The sequence below is a fragment of the Palaemon carinicauda genome, chromosome 36 (genome assembly GCF_036898095.1).
Source record: "Palaemon carinicauda isolate YSFRI2023 chromosome 36, ASM3689809v2, whole genome shotgun sequence".
Taxonomy (NCBI): Eukaryota; Metazoa; Arthropoda; class Malacostraca; order Decapoda; family Palaemonidae; genus Palaemon; species Palaemon carinicauda.
The window spans coordinates 8,657,107-8,677,883 of NC_090760.1; the positions used below are offsets into that span (position 1 = coordinate 8,657,107).

General features: G+C 37.7%; 1 protein-coding gene across 1 annotated transcript in view; it reads left to right on the forward strand.

Moving 5' to 3' along the window:
- The window catches only part of Orc4 (origin recognition complex subunit 4), a 43,190-nt gene extending 25,138 nt beyond the window's left edge, over window positions 1-18,052 (forward strand). The window contains exons 4-10 of the mRNA XM_068359930.1: window positions 2,762-2,933; window positions 4,450-4,601; window positions 6,701-6,880; window positions 8,936-9,055; window positions 11,004-11,138; window positions 15,865-16,017; window positions 17,784-18,052. Coding sequence (XP_068216031.1) covers window positions 2,762-2,933; window positions 4,450-4,601; window positions 6,701-6,880; window positions 8,936-9,055; window positions 11,004-11,138; window positions 15,865-16,017; window positions 17,784-17,945 — 1,074 coding nt within the window. The 3' untranslated portion in view covers window positions 17,946-18,052. The remainder of the gene's footprint in view (window positions 1-2,761; window positions 2,934-4,449; window positions 4,602-6,700; window positions 6,881-8,935; window positions 9,056-11,003; window positions 11,139-15,864; window positions 16,018-17,783) is intronic.
- The last annotated feature ends 2,725 nt before the right edge of the window (window positions 18,053-20,777 follow it).

Below are 20,777 nucleotides of genomic sequence, written 5' to 3' on the forward strand. Positions count from 1 at the left end.
TCATTTGCAGGGGTCTACCAGGCGAAGTGGAGAGTCTTCTGTGGTTGGTGTCGTGGAAGGGGTATCTCTCCCCTCGATGCCACTATTCCAGCAATAGCGAAGTTTCTTGTGTATTTACGGGAAGAAATGCGCCTTTCGGTCTCGGCGGTGAAAGGCTATCGCTCAGCCTTAAGCCTGGCCTTCAGGCTGAAAGGAATGGACATTTCCTCCTCGCTGAAACTTTCTCTACTCATACGAAGTTACGAGCTTACCTGCCCTCAGTCGGAAGTGAGGCCTCCTCCATGGAACGTGGTTCGTGTCCTCAGGTCTCTTAAGAAACCTCCGTTCGAACCATTACGCCAGGCTTCTGATCTTCACCTGACTTGGAAGACGGTGTTCCTGCTCTCTCTGGCCTTAGCCAAGCGAGTCAGTGAACTTCATGGTCTCTCGTACGACGTCGCCCATTCAAGGGGATGGGGGGAGGTAACCTTCGGGTTCGTCCCTGAGTTTGTTGCTAAGACTCAAAATCCTGGAGTTCCGGACCCACGGTTCGACTCCTTCAGGATTTCGAGTCTCCGTTCTGTAACAGATGACCCAGACCATCTCCTACTATGCCCAGTAAGGAGTCTGAGGCTCTATCTTAAGAGAACAGCTGCAGTTCATCCTCGAGTGCAAGCCCTGTTTGTGAGCACAGGAAGGACGAAGAGGAGGGTCACTAAGAACACCATCTCAGCTTGGATTCGCAGGGTCATCCACCATTCCCTGAATCCAGACCCTCCTCCGTCACGTCGCCCTAAAGCACACGATGTCAGAGGCATCACTACGTCCCTGGCATTCAAGAGAAACTTCTCAGTGACGCAGGTTCTACAAGCTGGGGTCTGGAAGCGTCAAACGACCTTCACAGCCCACTACCTGCAGGACGTGACCCCCTAGAGGCTCGATACGTTCTCTATCGGCCCTGTGGTGGCTGCACAACAGCTGGTCTAACCTCAGGCTCCTTATTGGACAAGTAGCAGAAGGTTGAGGGCATTGTTACCCGGTTTTAGTCTGCATGAATGAAAAAGTATGCCTGGCCTTTACTCTTTTCTTCATCCTCCCCTCTCTTGGGGAAAGCAGCATCCTAGGTTCTCTGCATTGCTGACCTCAAACCACTGCAGGTAAACCATGCTTCCTTGTGTTCCTAGTATTAAATAATACTGTCGCGTCCCTCATACCCTGACGAGGTGGTATTGGGAACGTCCTAGCCTAAAATTCCATCAAAAGGACTTCAGGTCAACTTCCTAGGACGAGTCACACTTCATTCCTCCACACACAAGCTTATGTAGGCCGCACGTTCCTTGCAGAGCAAGGAACTTGCGAGGTGCAGGGACTCCTTATCTCTAGTGCTACACACTCGGATTCTGAATCCCCGGGCAAAGCCAAAGCCAGTAAGGCTGGGACTTACCATCCTACCTAAGGGGTAAGTCACCCCATGTAAATAGCGTGGTTTGTATTTCGGTTACGGAACAAATGACAAATTCGAAGATAATTTGTTTTTTTCCTAACCATACAAACCTTAGCTATTTACACATACTTGCCCGCCAGCCCTGTCCCCCGTGAAGTCCTACCTCTAAGCGAAGTGAATCAGTTCACCGGTGTGTGAGGGGGGAGGGGTAGCTAGGTACCCCTCCCCTACCCCCTTGCTAACTAGCGAGGGGGTAGTTAACCCTCGTTAAAATCTAATGGCTCGTCATTCAGCTACGCCAAAAGTAATACCCCATGTAAATAGCTAAGGTTTGTATGGTTTGGAAAAATACAAATTATCTCCGAATTTGTCATTTAATGTTTATGTATACAGTATACTAGGTGTGGCGGCCAACTATCGTGCAATGTCGTTTGTGATACTGACCATGGACACATGAACATTTTTATCTACAACCAAACACATACACATATCTATTTCTACTTTCAACATTTCAAAACCATGATTTTGATTTCGAAATACAGTAAAACAGTTTTTGAAAGTTTTCAAAAAATTAGAATTCCTGAGATTCGATACTACCTTTATTTGGGAGGAACAAATGAAAAATTTTAAAGTAATACCTATTTTTCTAAACTATGCAAACCAGAGTCCGTTAAGTTGTATTTCCTGCCTCAACCACCCTGCTAGTCTTAGGTTAAAGTGGCTATTGTACTTGTTAATTTTTCTTTCACCCGGCAGTAATTGCTACCACCTCGTTATAAATTTTACCGGGTAATTTCCAGCTTTGCTAAAACTTATTCTTATTAACCCTTTTACCCCCAAAGGACGTACTGGTACGTTTCACAAAACTCATCCCTTTACCCCCATGGACGTACCGGTACGTCCTTGCAAAAAAATGCTATAAAAATTTATTTTTTCATATTTTTGATAATTTTTTGAGAAAATTCAGGCATTTTCCAAGAGAATGAGACCTACCTGACCTCTCTATGACAAAAATTAAGGCTGTTAGAGCAATTTAAACAAAATATACTGCAAAATGTCCTGAGGAAAAAATAACCCCTTGCGGGTTAAGGGTTGGAAATTTCCAAAGAGCCTGGGGGTAAAAGGGTTAATCTTTCTTTCACCCGGCAGTAATTGCTACCACCTCGTTATAAATTTTACCGGGTAATTTCAAGCTTTGCTAAAACTTATTCTTATTAAAAGGCTCAGGTTTGTAAGGAAAAATACTAATCATTTGAGAAAACTTTTGATTTTTTTTATATTGTACTGTATCATGACACTTCATTGAAATATTTGAGTAATTTAACATTTTTATTTCAGCTGGTTAACATACTGCTTGGGAGGTTGGGAGAGAGTGGTATTCTTGGTAATGGGATGGTGGTTCGTCTATCTGGATTGGTACATACTGATGACAGACTTGCTCTCAAAGAGATAACGAGCCAGTTAAGATTGGAGTCTGCTGCGGCGAACAAGGTGTTTGCTTCTTTTGCAGGTAAGATTAAACCATTAATTATGTAAGCATTAGAAAAACTTCAATTTTTTCTAGCTTTTAGAAGCAAGTCAATAGCCAGGTACAAAACCTGATTATGGTGTCAGTTTATAGTTTTGAATGTAATGGATTTTTATTGGTCATATCGGGTGAAATTGATATAAACAGCTTGTTACAAGCCAAGGTGCAACCTTTGTCTAAAGTTAAAAAAGATAAATACTACTAGGCAAAAGGCCTTAACTGGATAAGCAGCCCTGTATAGAAAAATGATGTTGAAGTAACAAATGAACTACAGGTCCACTATCGATAGTCTATCACCTTTTGGTTCCAGATAATTTTTGGATTAGGGGAGATCTTTCTATAACACCTCAGACGGGCTAATAGTACAAGACATTATACGTGTTACTCGGTAATTGAACACATACTGCATGTCTTAACAGAATTGGACTGTTAGAATTTAAATTAGGTGGTAACAAATGTGAAGTAAGTGCAGTTGAACCTCGCAATAACGTATTACTATATTATTATTATTATTATTATTATTATTATTATTATTATTATTACTTGCTAAGCTACAACCCTTGTTGAAAAAGTGGGTTGCTTTAAGCCCAGGGGCCCCAACAGGGAAAGTAGCCCATTCAGGAAAGGAAACAAGGAAATAGATAAACTACAAGATATGTAATGATCAATTAAGATAGAATATTGTAAGAACAGTAACCGGTTTAGAATAAACCTTTCATATATATATATATATATATATATATATATATATATATATATATATATATATATATATATATATATATATATATATATATATACTATCAAAACTTTAAAACAAAAACAAAAGGACAAGGAATAATATTGAAAAGTGTGCCTAAGTGTACCCTCTGCTACCTCCCCCCACATTCCCGTGGCAGTTTTTATCCTATTCTCATTTCAGTCTCACATCCTCCCTCCTGACTTATAGTAGAGCCTAAGTATCTAAATTGATCCACCTGTTTTATAACTAAGCCTCTACTTTCATATATGGTTATCCTGTCCCTACATTCCTTACTGCTCACCATAGCTTCAGTCCTATCCACATTTATCCTCAAGTATTTTTTTTTTATCCGTTCTCATATTCCTGGATTAAAATAGTTACCGGACTATCCATTGCTTGACTTTCAATGGTGGACATTTATAAAAGAGAAATTAAAATAAATTAAGAATATTAAGAAAATTTCAAAAGAAAATAACATTATAATTATGAAAAGAAACAAACAGGTCAACCTACTAGTGAATCATTTGTACCAAGCTTCAACTTCGGAAGTTTCCTTGATTTAATTAATCTAAGTAACATCATTCCACAATTTGGACAGTCATGTGAAAATTTCATGTTTTTAGGGGACCTAATTTTTCTAATCCTTTTTATTTATATCTTTTAAATCATAATTAAATCAAATTTATTTTGAATATAGGATGAATACTATACAGTATTTATTTTTTTTTTAAAGATCCCTTATTTTTTTTCTTCCAGAAAACCTTTCATTTTTGCTGGATTGTTTACGTTGCGGTAATAAAGAGTCTTCAAAACCAGTCGTGTTTTTGTTGGACGAGTTTGATCTCTTCTGTCATCATCGAAACCAGACGTTACTCTATAATCTTTTTGATGTGGCTCAGTCTGCACAGGTTAGTTTCATATATTATTCCCTAGATAATATTTTATTGTTAGTTGGGAATTGAATTCAGTAGTTTTCATATTGAGAATAATCTAGTTAAAGCAGTTTAATATTGTTAAAGTGGTTTCATGCAATTATAATCTTAAAAGACTGTAGCAAGTTTAGATCTTTATGATGTTGCCTATTTTCTAGTCTTATGAATACTGTCAAGATTGTTAAAGATCCTTGGCATCATATGACACAAGGGGAAAAGGACACTTGATCTAATTTGAGCGTTGGGCGTTTTATAAATAATTGCATGTTTCAACTTTACTTTTTAAACCATTGAAAAACATTTTATATTTGTTCCAGCGCAAATACAAACCTTCTGCTATTTATAGGGGTATTACTTTTGGCGTAGCTGAAAGACAAGCCATGATAATTTTTAGTGAGGGATAACTACCCCATCCGCTAGTTAGCGAGTGGGGGTGGGGTAGACTGGCTAAACCGCTCACTCACACCTCTCGGCTGAGTAACCACTTTACTTTATGGCTCGGTAGAGGACGGACATGCTGCCTTTTTCTCCCGCAAAGACTTGCCTTGATTGTTAATTCTGTTTAGTTTATTCTTTTATTTTTATTTGTGTGGGTTTTTTTATATTATATATATTGAAACATACTCTTATGTTGTTAACTACTTGTAACTTTTATTACAGTTTACAGTGTATCTGGTGGCCTCCGCCATAAGGGAGTTGTCATTGTGTTGATACTACTACTCCCTTACCTTGCCACCCTCCCCTTTTGTGGGTGGCTGGCTGTTCCTGGTTTTTGCAAGCAGTGAAGAGTTTATACATAGTCAGTAAAGCATGTGTTAGGATAGGAACTAAAGTGAGCGAGTGGTTTCCAGTGAGTGGGACTGAGACAGGGATTTGTGATGTCGCCATGGTTGTTCAATTTGTTTGATAATGGAGTTGTGAGAGAGGCAAATGCTCGAGTGCATAGTTGAGGATTGAAACTGATAGATGAGAGTGAACATAATTGCGGGGTGAATTGGTTGTTGGTTGCGGATGATACAGTATTGATTTGCAGACTCGGAGGAGAAGCTGTGTCGATTAGTGACAGAGTTTGGGAGGGTGTGTGAAAGAAGGAAGTTAAGTAAGAGTAAAGTTATGAAATGCACAAGAAGGGAGGGTGATGCTAGGTTCAATGTCATATTGAATAGAGAGTTACCTAAGGAAGTAGATCAGTTTAAGTACTTGGGTTCTGTTTTTACTGCAAATGGTGGAGTGGAAGCTGATGTATGTCAGACTGAATAATGGAAAATGTTAGAGGCAGTGAAGGGAGTGGTAACGGATACAGTACTGTACATGGTTTGGCTTGAATGTATAGAGAGTTCTTCATGAGAAAGTGATTGTACCAACTGTGCTGTGATGTATGGATCCGAGTTGTGTGTAATGAAAATGACAGAGAGACAGAAATTGAGTGTTCGAGATGAAGTGCCTGAGTATGGCTGGTTTATCTCGATTAGATACTGTTAGGAACAAAGTAGTGAGGGTGAGAACGGGTGTAAGAAATGAATTAGTAGCTAAAGTGGATACTGTATGAATGTGTTGAGGTGGTTTGGCATTGTAGAGAGAATGAAAAATGGCCATCTGCTGAAGAAGGTGATGATGCAAGAGTTGATGGGAGCACTACAAGAGGAAGGCCAAGGTTTGGGTGGATGGATGGAGTGAAGAAAGTTCTAGGTGATAGCAGGATCAATGGGAGAGAGGCAAAAGAGCATATTAGAAATAGGAATGAATGGTGAGCAACTGTGGCGCAGTTCCGATAGGCCCTGCTGCTTCTTCCGGTCGCCTTCGATGACCGCTGAGGTAGCAGCAGTACGGGATTTGGCATATGAAGCTTCATTTGTGGTGGATAACAGGGAAGGGTGGGCTGTGGCACCCTAGCAGTACCATCGAAACTGCTGAATCCCTCGTCGGGCTAGGAGGAGTTAAAAGAGGAAAAGCTCCCTTTTTTGTTTTTTTGTTTTAATGTTAACTACCCCCCAAAATTGGGGGAAGTGCCTTTGTAGATAGATAAATGTAAAAGCTTGTTTTCACTTTACAATAATTAAATTATTTAATTTCAGGCACCAATCTGTGTAATAGGATTAACATCCCGTTTAGACGTCATAGAATTGCTGGAAAAGAGGGTTAAGTCCCGTTTTTCTCACAGACAAATTTATCTTTTTAACGAAGAGAAATTTGATCCTCATTACTTGGATACATTCAAGACACTCTTACATCTTCCGTCTTCATTTCCTAATAAGGTAAGTCCTTTAATGTAAATGATTTTTTTGTAATGTTTTATATTGCTTTAGAGATTGATGACTCAGAGTACTTAAAAGTCAGTGACCTTGAGCTGCTAATGGTTGTTAATATAGATGTTTCAGAGCTCCAGGTACCAAAAGGAGGGTCCTTTACTGATCCAGATCCCATCCTACTGTAGCCTTGATTGCTAAAGAGTTCTTTACATGTGGTTTATGATGCTGACTTATGGAAATGTATTTTGTTATTTCAGTAAAACTGTGGGATTTATATGTTATTCAAAGAATAAAAAGTTTGCCACAGTGTAAGAGCCATTCTTTCCTTGGGTAAGAGGAGCCAGCATAAAGAATGGGCGAATATATCACGTCATCTCACACCTGTTGTGATTTTGATTCATGGTTTCATAGGTGAAATATCAACTAGAATGCTTTTTATTTTCATGTTAGTATTTTTGTCATTTTGTTAGTGTTGTTGTCACTTTTGTTAGAAATATTTAGAGCTATGTCTCCCAAGTTTGTACCAGCTAGATTTTGTGAGAAATGCAAAGTGATGAAGCTTTTGTCATCCAAAGTTCATTGACATTCAAAATGCTTTCCTTGTAGATGACTTATATGCTCTTTACTCGATTGGTATCGTAATAGGTTTGCTGAAGGTAATCGTCTGTTCCCTAGATTGAAATTTTATTTTCGTAAAGGTCTTGGAGCATGTGATGCCCTTCTTACAATCTCATGCTGTACAGAAAAATCTTGATTGTGGTCAGAAAGTTTGTGTGATTGGCCTGGATTTTAATGCTGCTTTTGTCCTTGTTAATCATTAGCCCTTTGTTTTGTAGTTTAAATATTAGGGAGTGAGTGGGTTGTTTCTTAGCATCATTATTAAATTTTTAGGTAATAGATAGCAAATTAGAGTGTCATTGATGGGCACCATGCTTGGTATAGGAATGTGATATCTGATGTTCCTCAGGGTAGTTTTCTTAGCCCATTACTTTTCATACTATATACACTTTGGCCAAGAAAACAAGCTTGTTTCATATGCAGATGATGCTACTCTCTTTGCATCAATTCCATCTCCTGAATTTAGATCTGGGGTTGCTGAATCCCTTAATAGAGATCTATCTAAAATTAGTACAGTACATGGTGTAGATTATGGGGCATGAAGTTGAATTCTAACAAAACTCAAAGCAGGATTATAAGAAGGTCAAGGACAGTGGCTCTTCAACATCCAGATCTCAGCATTGATAATGTTTCTTTAACTGTATATGACTTTTAGAATTTTAGGTGTAATTCTTAACAGCAAATTTACTTTTGAGAAACACATTACAGCTGTCTCTTCTTCAAATACACAAAAAATTAGCCTCTGAAGAAGTGTTTTAATTCTTTCATTTTACCTTGTATTGAGTATTGTTCTCTTGTCTGGTCTTTAGCTGCTGATCCTCATCTTAATCTGTTGTACAGGAATTTACGTTCTAATAAATTTCCTATTCCTGATCTTTATGTTTATATCTTGCACCGTCGTTTCATTAGTTCGTTATGCATGTTGCGTAAGATTTTTCATAATTCTGACCATCCTTTACATTCTGATCTTCCCAGACACTTCCATCAGGTTCATAATACTAGGCAAGCTGTTAATTCTAATAGTAAGGCCCTCTCCATCATGGGGCTCCATACTACACAGTATTGTAGAAGCTTAATTCCAGATGTGACCAAGTTGTAGAATAATCTTCCTAATTGGGTAGTTAAATCGGTAGAATCCAAAAGTTCAAACTTGTAGCAAGTGTCTTTATGTTGGACAGGCTGACATAAGTCTCTATAGTTTATATATGAAATACTGTATCTGTTTCAATGTTTTCACTGTTTTTACAATATTTTGTTTTAATTGTTCATTACTTTTCGTATTGTATATTAATTGCATTATTTCCTTTCCTCGCTGGGCTATTTCTCCTGTTGGAGACCTTGGGGTTATAACTTCTTGCTTTTCCAACTAGGGTTTTAGCTTGGCCAGTAATAATGATGATAATGTAACATGTTTTCTTCCTCTAATTCCCCTTTCTCTTTCAGAGTTTTGCCAAAGAATGGAATACCCACATCACAAATTTAACCAAAGATGCCAATGTATGTAGCCTGCTAAAGAGGCAGTATGACACCACCCATGATATAAGATCGCTAAAAACATTACTGGTAAGAATTGGGACTGTATTAGATAAGTTGTAAAGAATACATACATACATATCCCAAAGGCACTTCCCCCAATTTTGGGGGGTAGCCGACATCAACAAAGAAACAAAACAAAAAGGGGACCTCTACTCTCTACGTTCCTTCAGCCTAACCAGGGACTCAACTGAGTTCAGCTGGTACTGCTAGGGCGCCACAGCCCAACCTCCCACATTATCCACATTATGTAAAGAATATTAGTTATAATGTTAAGGAATTGTTGGTAGAATATAGGGTTATAATTTTGATTGAGGGCAGTTGTTGAAATGCTTTGCAATTTGTTTGGAATAGTTTTTATGAACTTTTTTTATGTTCATTTCGAAAGGAAAGTATAGGAAATTGAGTGGTATCCTGAACCGGAAAGAGACGCTAACGTGATGTAAAATATTTGCCTTCTAAGCATGAACCCTTTGATTCTATTTAGATCAAGTGATTGGTGGTTAAAAGCCTAATGATGATGCTATTAAGATAACACTTCATTTCGCATCAGAGGGAATTGGTAAATTACCGCTGATGGACCGATATTTTCAGCCTTTCACCGATTTTTGGCAGTAGGAAATGTAGGTCCACACTCCTTAAGATTTGTATTGGCTTATTCCTGTGGCATGAACTCGGTTGAGTCCCTTCTCAGACTGGGAGGAACATAGAGAGTAGAGGTCCCCTTTTTGTTTTGTTTTTTCTTTTGTTGATGTCGGCTACCCCCCAAAATTGGGGGAAGTGCCTTGGTATATATATGTATGTATTCCTTAGTCTCTCCCTAATAAATGCAATAGACCTTGAGAGGAATTATTTTTTGGCACTCTAGATAAGAAACTAGGAGGGATTACAAAGTATTTCATAAAGTAGTACTGCAAGTTAGTGAAAAAATCCAAGGAAATTTTAATATCCCATGAAAAGTTTTAACAAATAGTATCCTATTTAAGAGTTAAATAGAACCTCCGTTTCAGTGAAATTGAAATGTGCCAAATGATACATCCTGGAAAAATGGGGAGCCAAATTACCCCATGGGAGGGACAATTGGGGGACCTGGAGAGGTGAAAAAAAAAGTCAGTCGTAAAAATAATATTTTGATGTAGTTATATCAAGAGAGAAAACAAGAGAACATTTCCAAATGTTAATGCAACATTCCAAATAGGATTGGGTAGGAAGGATGAGAAAATTATTCATGTTATATAGTAGTACTCTAAATCTAGAACAGTACAAGATGGTGCAAATGGGGTTGCTTGCACAAATATGAGGCAATGTTTGAACTTGGTTTCATTTAGTTTGTTAATACAATTTTAAAGGAGCAAAATTTTCCAGAGCTGCATTTGAGAGGGATTTGATTGGATGGGATTGTATAAAAAGTATGATGCAATAAAATAAACTTGCATCATTGTTAATGATCCCACTATGTAGAAATATACAAACGACTCTTAACCCTTTTACCCCCAGGCTATGTGGAACTTTCCAACCCTTAACCCCCAGGGGTTATTTTTTTTCAAGCACATTTTGCCGTATATTTTTTTTAAATTGCTCTAACAGCCTTAATTTTTGTCATAGAGAGGTCAGGTTGGTCTCATTCTCTTGGAAAATGCCGGAAGTTTCTCAAAAAATTATCAAAAATATGCAAAAAAAAAAAAAATGTAAATAGCAGTTTTTTGCAAGGACATACCGATACGTCCATGGGGGTAAAGGGGTGAGTTTTGTGAAACGTACCAGTACGTCCTTTGGGGGTAAAAGGGTTAATAAGACTTGTATCAGGTTTCCTTTGCCTGTTGACATAAAAGATTCTTAATTTCTGTTGCTATATGCACTCCTCATTTTTTCCCTTTTTTTAATTCCCACTTTTCATTTTTTAATTACCTTTTCTGATTAACAAGCAATTTTAGATTGGTATCAATTTACTTCATAAAGCATTGTATATACTTGACAGATGATGAGTGTATGCCAGCTCCAAGTGGAACAGCCACAACTTACGTATCAGATGCTGGCGCAAGCACAACAGAATTTAGTAGCAGAAACAAAGACAAATGTCCTTCAAGGTCTTTCTATTCTTCAAGTCTGTTTGGTAAGTTCAAGGAATTAATGCTGAAATTTCATGTGTCTTCATTTACAACGTACAATGATTCAGATCTTCCCGGACCGCACCACCCTGTTTGTAATACTAGGTATACAGTTAATTCTAATAGTTAGGCCTTCTCCATCACGAGGCTCAATACTACACAATATTCAAGAAGTTTTATTCCAGCTATGACCAATTTGTTGATTGATCTTCCTAATCAGGTAGTTGAATTGGTAGAACTTCAAAAGTTCAAACTTGCAGCAAATGTTTTTAAGTTAAACAGACAGACATAAGTCTTTCTTTTATAGTTTATATTTGAAAGATCTTTTAATGTGATTGTTCTTAAAATATTTTATTTTAATTTTTTTTGTTACTTTTCATATAGTTTATTTATTTCCTTATTTACTTTCTTCCCTGGGCTATTTTTGCCTGATGGAGCCCTTGGGCATATAGCATCCTCTTTTCCAATTATGGTTGTAGAATAGGTAGTAATAATAATAATAATGTGAGTATGTTATTTAAGGGTGAAACTAGTTGATCAATGATTATATTAGATGACATCAGAAGTGATGGTTACCTGTTAGAGAACCCACTGTATTTTCTTCCCTTGAGAAATATTTATATAACCAGATAACAAAGGTAACAATTTTTAATTACTTTGAACTGGATCCTTCATAATGCAAAGATCCCTGTATACCCCCAGATAATACAAGTCAAAGTGTCTTTTGATATATAGAAGGCTTTAGCACTAAATGAGAACCAGAATTTAACAATTTTCCGCAAGAAAAAGGGAGAACTGAAGTAGCTCTGAATATTGGGGATAAAAAGCAGCATCAGAACTTACCGTGAACCAGTACACTAAGCAGGTTATTTTTCAGCACTTAAGATTTAAAAGGGGAGATATTTCATCATGTTTGGGATCTTCCTCTACAAAAGGATGAACCGGGACATTGCTTACTGGCTTTCCCATTGTTCACAACTGGTATGGGAGCTTCTGTGCCTTGGAAATGCTAGCTTTTACATTTATTCTGCTAGGGCATTGGCAATGTCCCTTCCCTTTGCCATTCATGAGTTTAATGTTTATGAGTGACTGAGCTTGCAAGCAAATTAGCGCACAGCCATCTGAAACATGATGCAACCGATCAACTTTAGCTGAAACTTTATCTGCAACATTAAGAGCTAAGGGAATCATGATATGCCACAAAATCCACATATGAAATACAAGGTTGCTTAAAAATGCTTATTTTAGCAACTAGAATATTAGGAAACAAACTAGTTACTTGGTCTTCTGCCTCCCAATCTAGTTGTCTAAAAGAGCAACTAGGACTGTAAGAGTACAAGGGTTTAGCAGCAGAAGGGTCTTGAAGTAAATAAAGCATGCAAGGCTCTGTGAGGGGATCTTGAATCTATAAGGCGCAGTGAACTATTAGAACCATGAATAGAACACTATTGGCACTAGACCTGACTTAAGACGTCATGTTAGGGTTAGCAACTAGGCAGGTAAAATCAGAATTATTGCCTTGAAGTGAGGAATCACTGGCCTTCTGAACTTTAACAAAATAAGCTAATAAGTTGAGAGCCTTTGAAGCTCTTACTATCAAAACTTAGCAGGTTGAGTGATTTATTAGAGAACGATGTTGGCATGTTGTTATTGTCTTCATCCCCGTTATAAACAACTAGCCTAGTCCTCTCTGGATTTCCCCCTTAACTAAAAGTAAGTTTCAATTTGCTCTTTGAACCTTAATAAAATTTTTCCATGCGGGGAACAATGAGGCATTCACACTCCTCACAATAGTTATTTTAACATTATTGCCCTTGTGGAGTAATAGCTAACAAATCCAGAGGAAAATATCTTAAAACCCACTAAAACGTATCATAATCTTGGGCCTAAAGGCAAGAATTTGTCAGACCGCTGCAACCTAGAGATGCTGAAACAACAAAAAGCCCCAGGTGTATCACTGCTCTGCTTCTTACCATTGATTGCTAGAGTTTTTCCTTATTTTATTAGAGGCATGTGTCTATTGAAAGGAAAGATGAAATTTAGAAAAAAAAATTAATGGGTAAATGTTGATAAACTGAGCTGCTAGAGAATAAGCAATGTGAACATCAGGAAAGTATAGAAATAAACAATTTTATTTCTGGGTCGACCTGTGACGCCCGGTGAAAAGGGTCCTTCTTATCTCTTTTCTGATATAAATACTTCCAAATATACCAGAGAAAGTTGAAGCATGGAATGCAGAGGTTACTACCCTCGCGCGAGCACCCTAAGGGCGTCGTGTATAAAGAAAGGGCGTGTGAAAACCACTATTCACAGGTCATCTTCCATTTAGATCAATCCTTCCTCAAAAGGGGGGAGCCACATTAACGGCACCAACCTAACTCACCTGATCCACTCAGCGACGCCTGCCTCGAGCGCCTTCTACACATCCTTCTGTTGGACTTGTACTACGATGGTTGCTTTTTTTTTTGTGTCTCACTTTTTAGCTGTTTTTGTGGATTTCTTCATCTGTTTTTGTGGATTTCTTCATCATGGCTGAAGCTCTCCTTACTCCTGCACCAATGTTAAGTACCAAGTTTTTTGCTTGTAAGAATGTCTAAATTGAAGATAAAGATGCTTTTCCCAAGTCTTTCCACCTTTTACATTCCATATAGTGTATTCTGGGAACTCTCTTTTTTCAAACTTTAAAACAAAGGGGTTTTGGGAATAAAGAGTTATGAAAACTCCAATACTGTAGTATGATTGAGCAAAATCCATTCTCCCTAAACATTGAATTCATAAGGAATTTTTGTCATATTTTCTCAAGCCTCCTAACAAATCCTAAACTAAGAAGTGGGGAGAGTAGTTTATGTAACATGGGCTGTGATTGTTGGTCAAGCAAACAATGCAGGTTGGCTATGACTGAGTCTTTGGCTTCCACCTGTGCTAGCTCTCAAAGCAGAATGTAGAAAAATTACTGATATTAACCCTTTTTGTTCCCCAAGGACGTACTGGTACGTTTCACAAAACACATCCCTTTACCCCCATGGACGTACTGGTACGTCCTTGCAAAAAACTGCTATTTACAATTTTTTTTTTGCATATTTTTGATAATTTTTTGAGAAATTTCGGGCATTTTCCAAGAGAATGAGACCAACCTGACCTCTCTATGACTAAAATTAAGGCTGTTAGAGCAATTAAAAAAATATAGACTGCAAAATGTGCTTGAAAAAAAAAATAACCCTTGGGGGTTAAGGGTTGGAAAGTTCCAAATAGCCTGTGGGTAAAAGGGTTAAGTAGTTGGACAATCCAATCCAACCTGGGAATTACTTACTTGAAAATAAATCCAATTTGAATGAGTTTTTCATGAGTCACCCTATTATTATTATTATTATTAAATGCTAAGCTACAACCCTAGTTGGAAAAGCAGGATGCAATAAGCCCAGGGGCTCCAACAGGGAAAATAGCCCAGTGAGGAAAGGAAACAAGGAAAAATAAAATATTCTAATAACAGCAAAAACATTGAAATAAATATTTCCTATATAAACTATAAAAACTTTAACAAAACAAGAGAAAGAGAAACTAGATAGAACAGTGTGCCCGAGTGTACCCTCAAGCAAGAGAACTCTAACCCAAGACAGTGGAAGACCATGGTACAGAGGCTATGGCACTACCCAAGACTAGAGAACAATGGTTTGATTTTGGAGTGTCCTTCTCCTAGAAGAGCTGCTTACCATAGCTAAAGAGGCTCTTCTACCCTTACCAAGAGGAAAGTGGCCACTGAACAATTACAGTTTATTAGTTAACCAAATAAAAAATTTTCCCTTTAGTCTAATACAGCTACATGAGTAAGTTGCAATGTAACCTCTTCCATAAACTAAGTGCTGAAACGGATTTAACCAACAATTGGGTTGTGGTGGTGTTCTTTCCAAATTATTCCAATAATATCTTGTCTTTCATATTGGTCATGCTCAGTTGACCTTTGGATATTTAGAGAATAACGTCATGATCAAGTCTCAGAGCGAAGAATACAGCTTACAATCAAACATTCTCTGTCTTTGTCCAATTTTTAACACACTGTATATCAAGCCAAGTACTGTATTGGAAACAAATCCTTGAAATAAATTTGGTCTGAATATTCAACTTTTGTCAATTATTGACAATTAACCAAAACATTGAATTATTAAGTAGTAGCAGTATACCAAGGGATTTATAATTGATTATTTAAAAACAAACCCTTTTGCGCCAGGAATGGGGTAGTTAAGAATGTTAAATTGGTGGTCGTTAGATTATTTTAATTCCAACTTTACTCTTCAGCTCCCCCAAGTTTGATTTACGTTCCTTATTGGACAGAGACATTTTTCTTGAGCAATTCTAGATATGATTAGTAAAGTTTTTTCTCGCAAAATTGAATCCTGGTAATCTATGCTTTTCACTTTTAATGTTTTTGTTTTCTTACACTTTATATAATTATCTTCATATGGTATGTAGTATGGTAGTAGTATATTGTATTCCAATTTTTATGTAAGGAGTGATTCTTTGCCCTACAGCCATGGTAGTTTTGTTGAAATGGGTATTTTGAGGTATTTCACCTGTAACTCTATTCTTTTATCATTTTAGATATTTACGTAGTGTTCCAGTTTGAGATTTATTGTACCTGTATGAACTTGATAATAATTAGAGAAGTAAGTTTTGATATTATGTGTTGCAGGAAACATTTCTGATAGTTTGGATAATTTTTTTTAACATTTTCAGGTAGTTGCTATGAAACACTTGACTACGGTTTATGAAGGAGAACCTTTCAACTTCGAAATGGTTTTCCGTGAGTACATGAAATTTTGCCATAGTAAATCGTCAATGCAGTCTTATGAACGTCCTGTTATCTTCAAAGCTTATGATCAGCTAAAGGTAAGTAATTCATTATTTTTATCCTTTTTATAGAACTTGTTCCTTTAGCTAGAGCTCTTTACATATGAGAGAAATTGAATTAGTCAACTTTTAATTCTAGAATTAAAACAACAGTAATCAGAGATTCCTGACCTCTGCCAAAGGTTAATGGAGTCGTTCATAGCTTAAGATCTATCTGTGGAGGAAATTTTCTTCAAAATCCGTCGAGTAGTTTTGTTGTTATCTTTAAAATTGCGAAAAATGTACATCCGGATCTGGGTCATCTTTAAAATTCAATGGGTTTGTCCATGACCTAAGATCTATCTGTGGTGAAAATTTTTTAAAAATCTGTCCAGTAGTTTTGACGTAATCCAGTCCACCGACATATAGACAAATAAATATATTAACTTTAATCCAGATCCGGATGATCTTCAAAATAGGAGTCATCCATGACCTAAGATCTATCTGTGGTGAAAATTCCGTTAAAGTCGTTTGTGTAGTTTTGACGTAATCCTCTCCACTGACATATAGACAAATAAATAAATTAACTTGAATCCGGATCCGGATCATCTCCAAAATTTAATGGAGTCATCCATGACCTAAGATCTACCTGTGATGAAAATTTTGTCTAAATTCTTCTTGTAGTTTTAGCGTTATTTATCTTTAAAATGGAGAAAAAATGCATATCTGAATGCAGAATCCAGATCCGGATCATCTCCAAAATTTAATGGGGTCGTCTATGAAGCTTGGCCGATTAGTGACAGAATTTGGAAGGGTGTGTGAGAGAGGGAAGTCGAGAGTTAATGTGGGTATGAGTAAGGTTATGAGATGTACGAGAAAGGAAGGTGGTGCAAGGTTGAATGGAGAGTTATTTGAGGAGGTGGATCAGTTTAAGTACTTGGGGTCTGTTGTTGCAGCAAATGGTGGAGTGGAAGCAGATGTACGTCAGAGAGTGAATGAAGGATGCAAAGTGTTGGGGCAGTTAAGGGAGCTGTAAAAAATAGAGGGTTGTGCATGAATGTAAAGTGAGTTCTGTATGAGAAAGGGATTGTGCCATCTGTGATGTATGGATCGGAGTTGTGGGGAATGAAAGTGACGGAGAGACAGAAATTGAATATGTTTGAGATGAAGTGTCTAAGGAGTATGGCTGGTGTATCTCGAGTAGATAGGGTTAGGAACGAAGTAGTGAGGGTGAGAACGGCTGTAAGAAATGAGTTAGCAGCTAGAGTGGATATGAATGTGTTGAGGTAGTTTGGCCATGTTGAGAGAATGGAAAATGGCTGTCTGCTAAAGAAGGTGATAAATGGAAGATTTGATGGGAGAAATACAAGAGGAAGGCCAAGGTTTGGGTGGATGGGTGGAGTGAAGAAAACTCTGGGTGATAGAAGGATAGATGTGAGAGAGGCATGAGACCGTGCTAGAAATAGGAATGAATGGCGAGCGATTGTGACGCAGTTCCGTTAGGCCCTGCTGCTTCCTCCGGTGCCTTGGATGACCACGGAGGTAGGAGCAGTAGGGTATTCAGCGTTATGAAGCTTCATCTGTGGTGGATAACGGGGGAGGGTGGGCTGTGGCACCCCAGCAGTACCAGCCGAACTCGGTTGAGTCCCCTGTCAGGCTGGGAGGAACGTAGAGAGGAGAGGTCCCCTTTTCTGTTTCATTTGTTTGATGTCGGCTACCCCCCAAATTGGGGGAAGTGCCTTGGTATATGTATGTATGAATATTCATGATACTGTACTTTAGTGTACCAATAATTCAGTGAAAGTCTTTTCTGTTTCTCATTCTAGAGTTTGGAATTGGTCAGACCCGTTGATAATTCAAAAGGAGTACAACGGGAATACCAGCTTGTACAACTTATGATGACCCCCTATCAAGTAAATGAGGCTTTATTACAATTACAGGGAATTCCAACGGATTTGCAGCAATGGGCATCATCAGACATAGTTTAAGTGGTATGAAAATTTGATTTTAAGATCTAGCCATTGAGCTTTTTTTAATTTTTATATTTTCTTCAGTATACATATTTTTATATTCGTCATTAAAATTCAATTCCAAATTAGTTATTTCATTTTTCTTTTAAAATTATTTTCATGCACTAATGGTAGTAAAAATAGTTTTTTATCATACGTTTTTCAGAAAGATTGTAAGTCATATTTGTATTCTTGAAAGGTAATTAATTTACATGCTGAGTAATGGGGTTGAGTGAGAGATCTACTTCTTACCATTGGGGTATTGAAATCTGAACTGATTCCTTTTCAAAAAGAAATCAGAACTAGATTTGAGGTAGTAAATTAAACATGAAAAACACCCTTCTAGTTTTACTAAACAAAACATATAATAAGGGATTGTTTTGGTGTCGTTTACCATGAAAAATTCTACCCTGAATTGTCACCCATCTATAAAATTATTTTGAAAATAAAAGTCACTACTGTTGCTAAATACGGATCAGTGTTTAGGAAAGTGGGCTCAAGGTTTTCTTGTCTGCTGTGCCAGTGGCTTTATGCAAATATTCAAGCCATGTTCTCCATTATTCTTTCAGTAAAAACTGTTTGATCCAGTTTTTTCCTTCTTTTCTTCTGGTGGACATGCTGATAGGATTTATACCTGTAGGGTGAAGTGATTGATAAAATGTACAATAAGAGAGAGAAGCAGAATTTGCATTTGGAGCCAATAACTTGTGCTTTGGCATTGGAGTAGTGACTAATGAATATTTTTCCATTCAGAGTATGTGAAAATTACTACTAAACAAGCCTGAAAGGCTAAAACATGATTCCAAACATCAGAATGGCATTGAAATAGGACCTTTGATTTGACTTCTAGTGATTAGAGATGATGTAAAACCAACTTACACTAGTAGGATGGTGTGTAACTAACTGTTGTTTAACCCAGGGATAGTCCTTGGGTCCTTGGGCAAGGGTTCCACACACAGCCTTGCATGGACGCTTCCTAGGAAGAGTGTGGTGCAACTATAAAGTGGTCAAAGAAGGGACCAACCCTTCAAACATTTTGCCTGGAGCTCCTTTCAATCTTATTGACCCTTCAGGCTCAGTTGCCTTTGGTAATAGGTCAGAGCCTGGCAGTGTTCCTAAATAATGCGACAGCACTGTCATATATTTGGAACCCTGAGAGAACCATTCTGAATCCTAGTTCCATATAGCAAAAGTACTTTTATCTGGAGAAAATTTAAGGGGAATAACTCTTGCAATTGTTTATTCCATAAAATTTGAGCTTTTGTACCAGGTCTTTTCAAGAAGAAATAACAGATGCTGCTAAATGAATGGTTTCTATTCCATTAATGCCTTGGGGATTGAGAGTTGGAGGAGAAGGCCTAACATGGAATTTTGTTGCTCTGCTGGAAAGCTGTACAGTATTGCTCACCAGTTTTAGATTTCTTAACATCGTAGATGGAGGACCTGTTGCAGGATTGGTTGATCTGGATCTACGATTTTCTTCTATTCTCTATCATTTGAGTTGACATTAGGGAGTTCAGGTGTCTTGCAAACAGTAAGATAACTCTCTCAACTCCTATTTGGCCGAAAAGGTTGTGGTTTACATTTTTATGCCTTCTGTGTCAATTTCCAAGGAGTTAACATGCAAATTCAATCTCATCAGATAACTGGTTTTGAATGCAAATTCAATCTCATCAGATAACTGGTTTTGAATTCATCTCGCCAAAACCCCTCAAGCTTAATCTAACCGGATGGATTCTGTCCACCGTATACTAATCTTCTATTTTTTCCAAGTTCTCAGATCCCTAGTTGGTCAACCAATAATTTCTTTAAAAGAACAAGAGCATTTCTATTTTGATTAGCAAAAATCTGGGAATGCTTTCAGCAACAAGAATTAGTTTGGATAATTTATTTATGAGGAAATCTTTTATCAAGGCTATAATATTATATTTCCATGCTTATATCTCCCTCAAGTATCTAGGCCAGACTTACCTCCTAAAAGTATTAAGGATGTATCCAGCTTATTACTAAGAAGCCTATGGTTGTAAGAATAAATTATTGGAATCGTAAATTTAATTGAGATGTGCATGAGTGTTGTAATTCAAGGGGTATTAGTTTGTCGAGTGTGGTGGGAAAAGTGTATGGTAGAGTGCTGATTAATAGGATTAAGGATAAATCAGAGAAAGCAATCTTAGAAGTACAGGGTGGTTTTAGAAGAGGTAGGGGTTGTATGAATCAGATTTTTACAGTTAGGCAGATATGCGAGAAATATTTAGCAAAAGGTAAGGTGGTGTATGTTGCGTTTATGGATCTGGAGAAAGCGTATGATAGAGATGATAGGGAAACAATGTGGAATGTGATGAGGTTATATGGAGTTGGTGGAAGGTTGTTGCAAGCAGTGAAAAGTTTCTACAAAGGTAGTAAAGCATGTGTTGGGATAGGAAATGAAGTGAGCGATTGGTTTCCGGTGGGAGTGGGGCTGAGACAGGGATGCGTGGTGTCGCCGTGGTTGTTTAACTTGTATGTTGATGGAGTGGTGAGAGAGGTGAATGCTCGAGTGCTTGGACGAGGATTGAAACTGGTAGACAAGAATGACCATGAATGGGAGGTAAAACAGTTGTTGTTTGCAGATGATACTGTACTGGTTGCAGACGTGGAAGAGAAGCTTGGCCGATTAGTGACAGAATTTGGAAGGGTGTGTGAGAGAAGGAAGTTGAGAGTTAATGTGGGTAAGAGTAAGGTTATGAGATGTACAAGAAGGGAGGGTGGTGCGAGGTTGAATGTCATGTTGTATGGAGAGTTACTTGAGGAGGTGGATCAGTTTAAGTACTT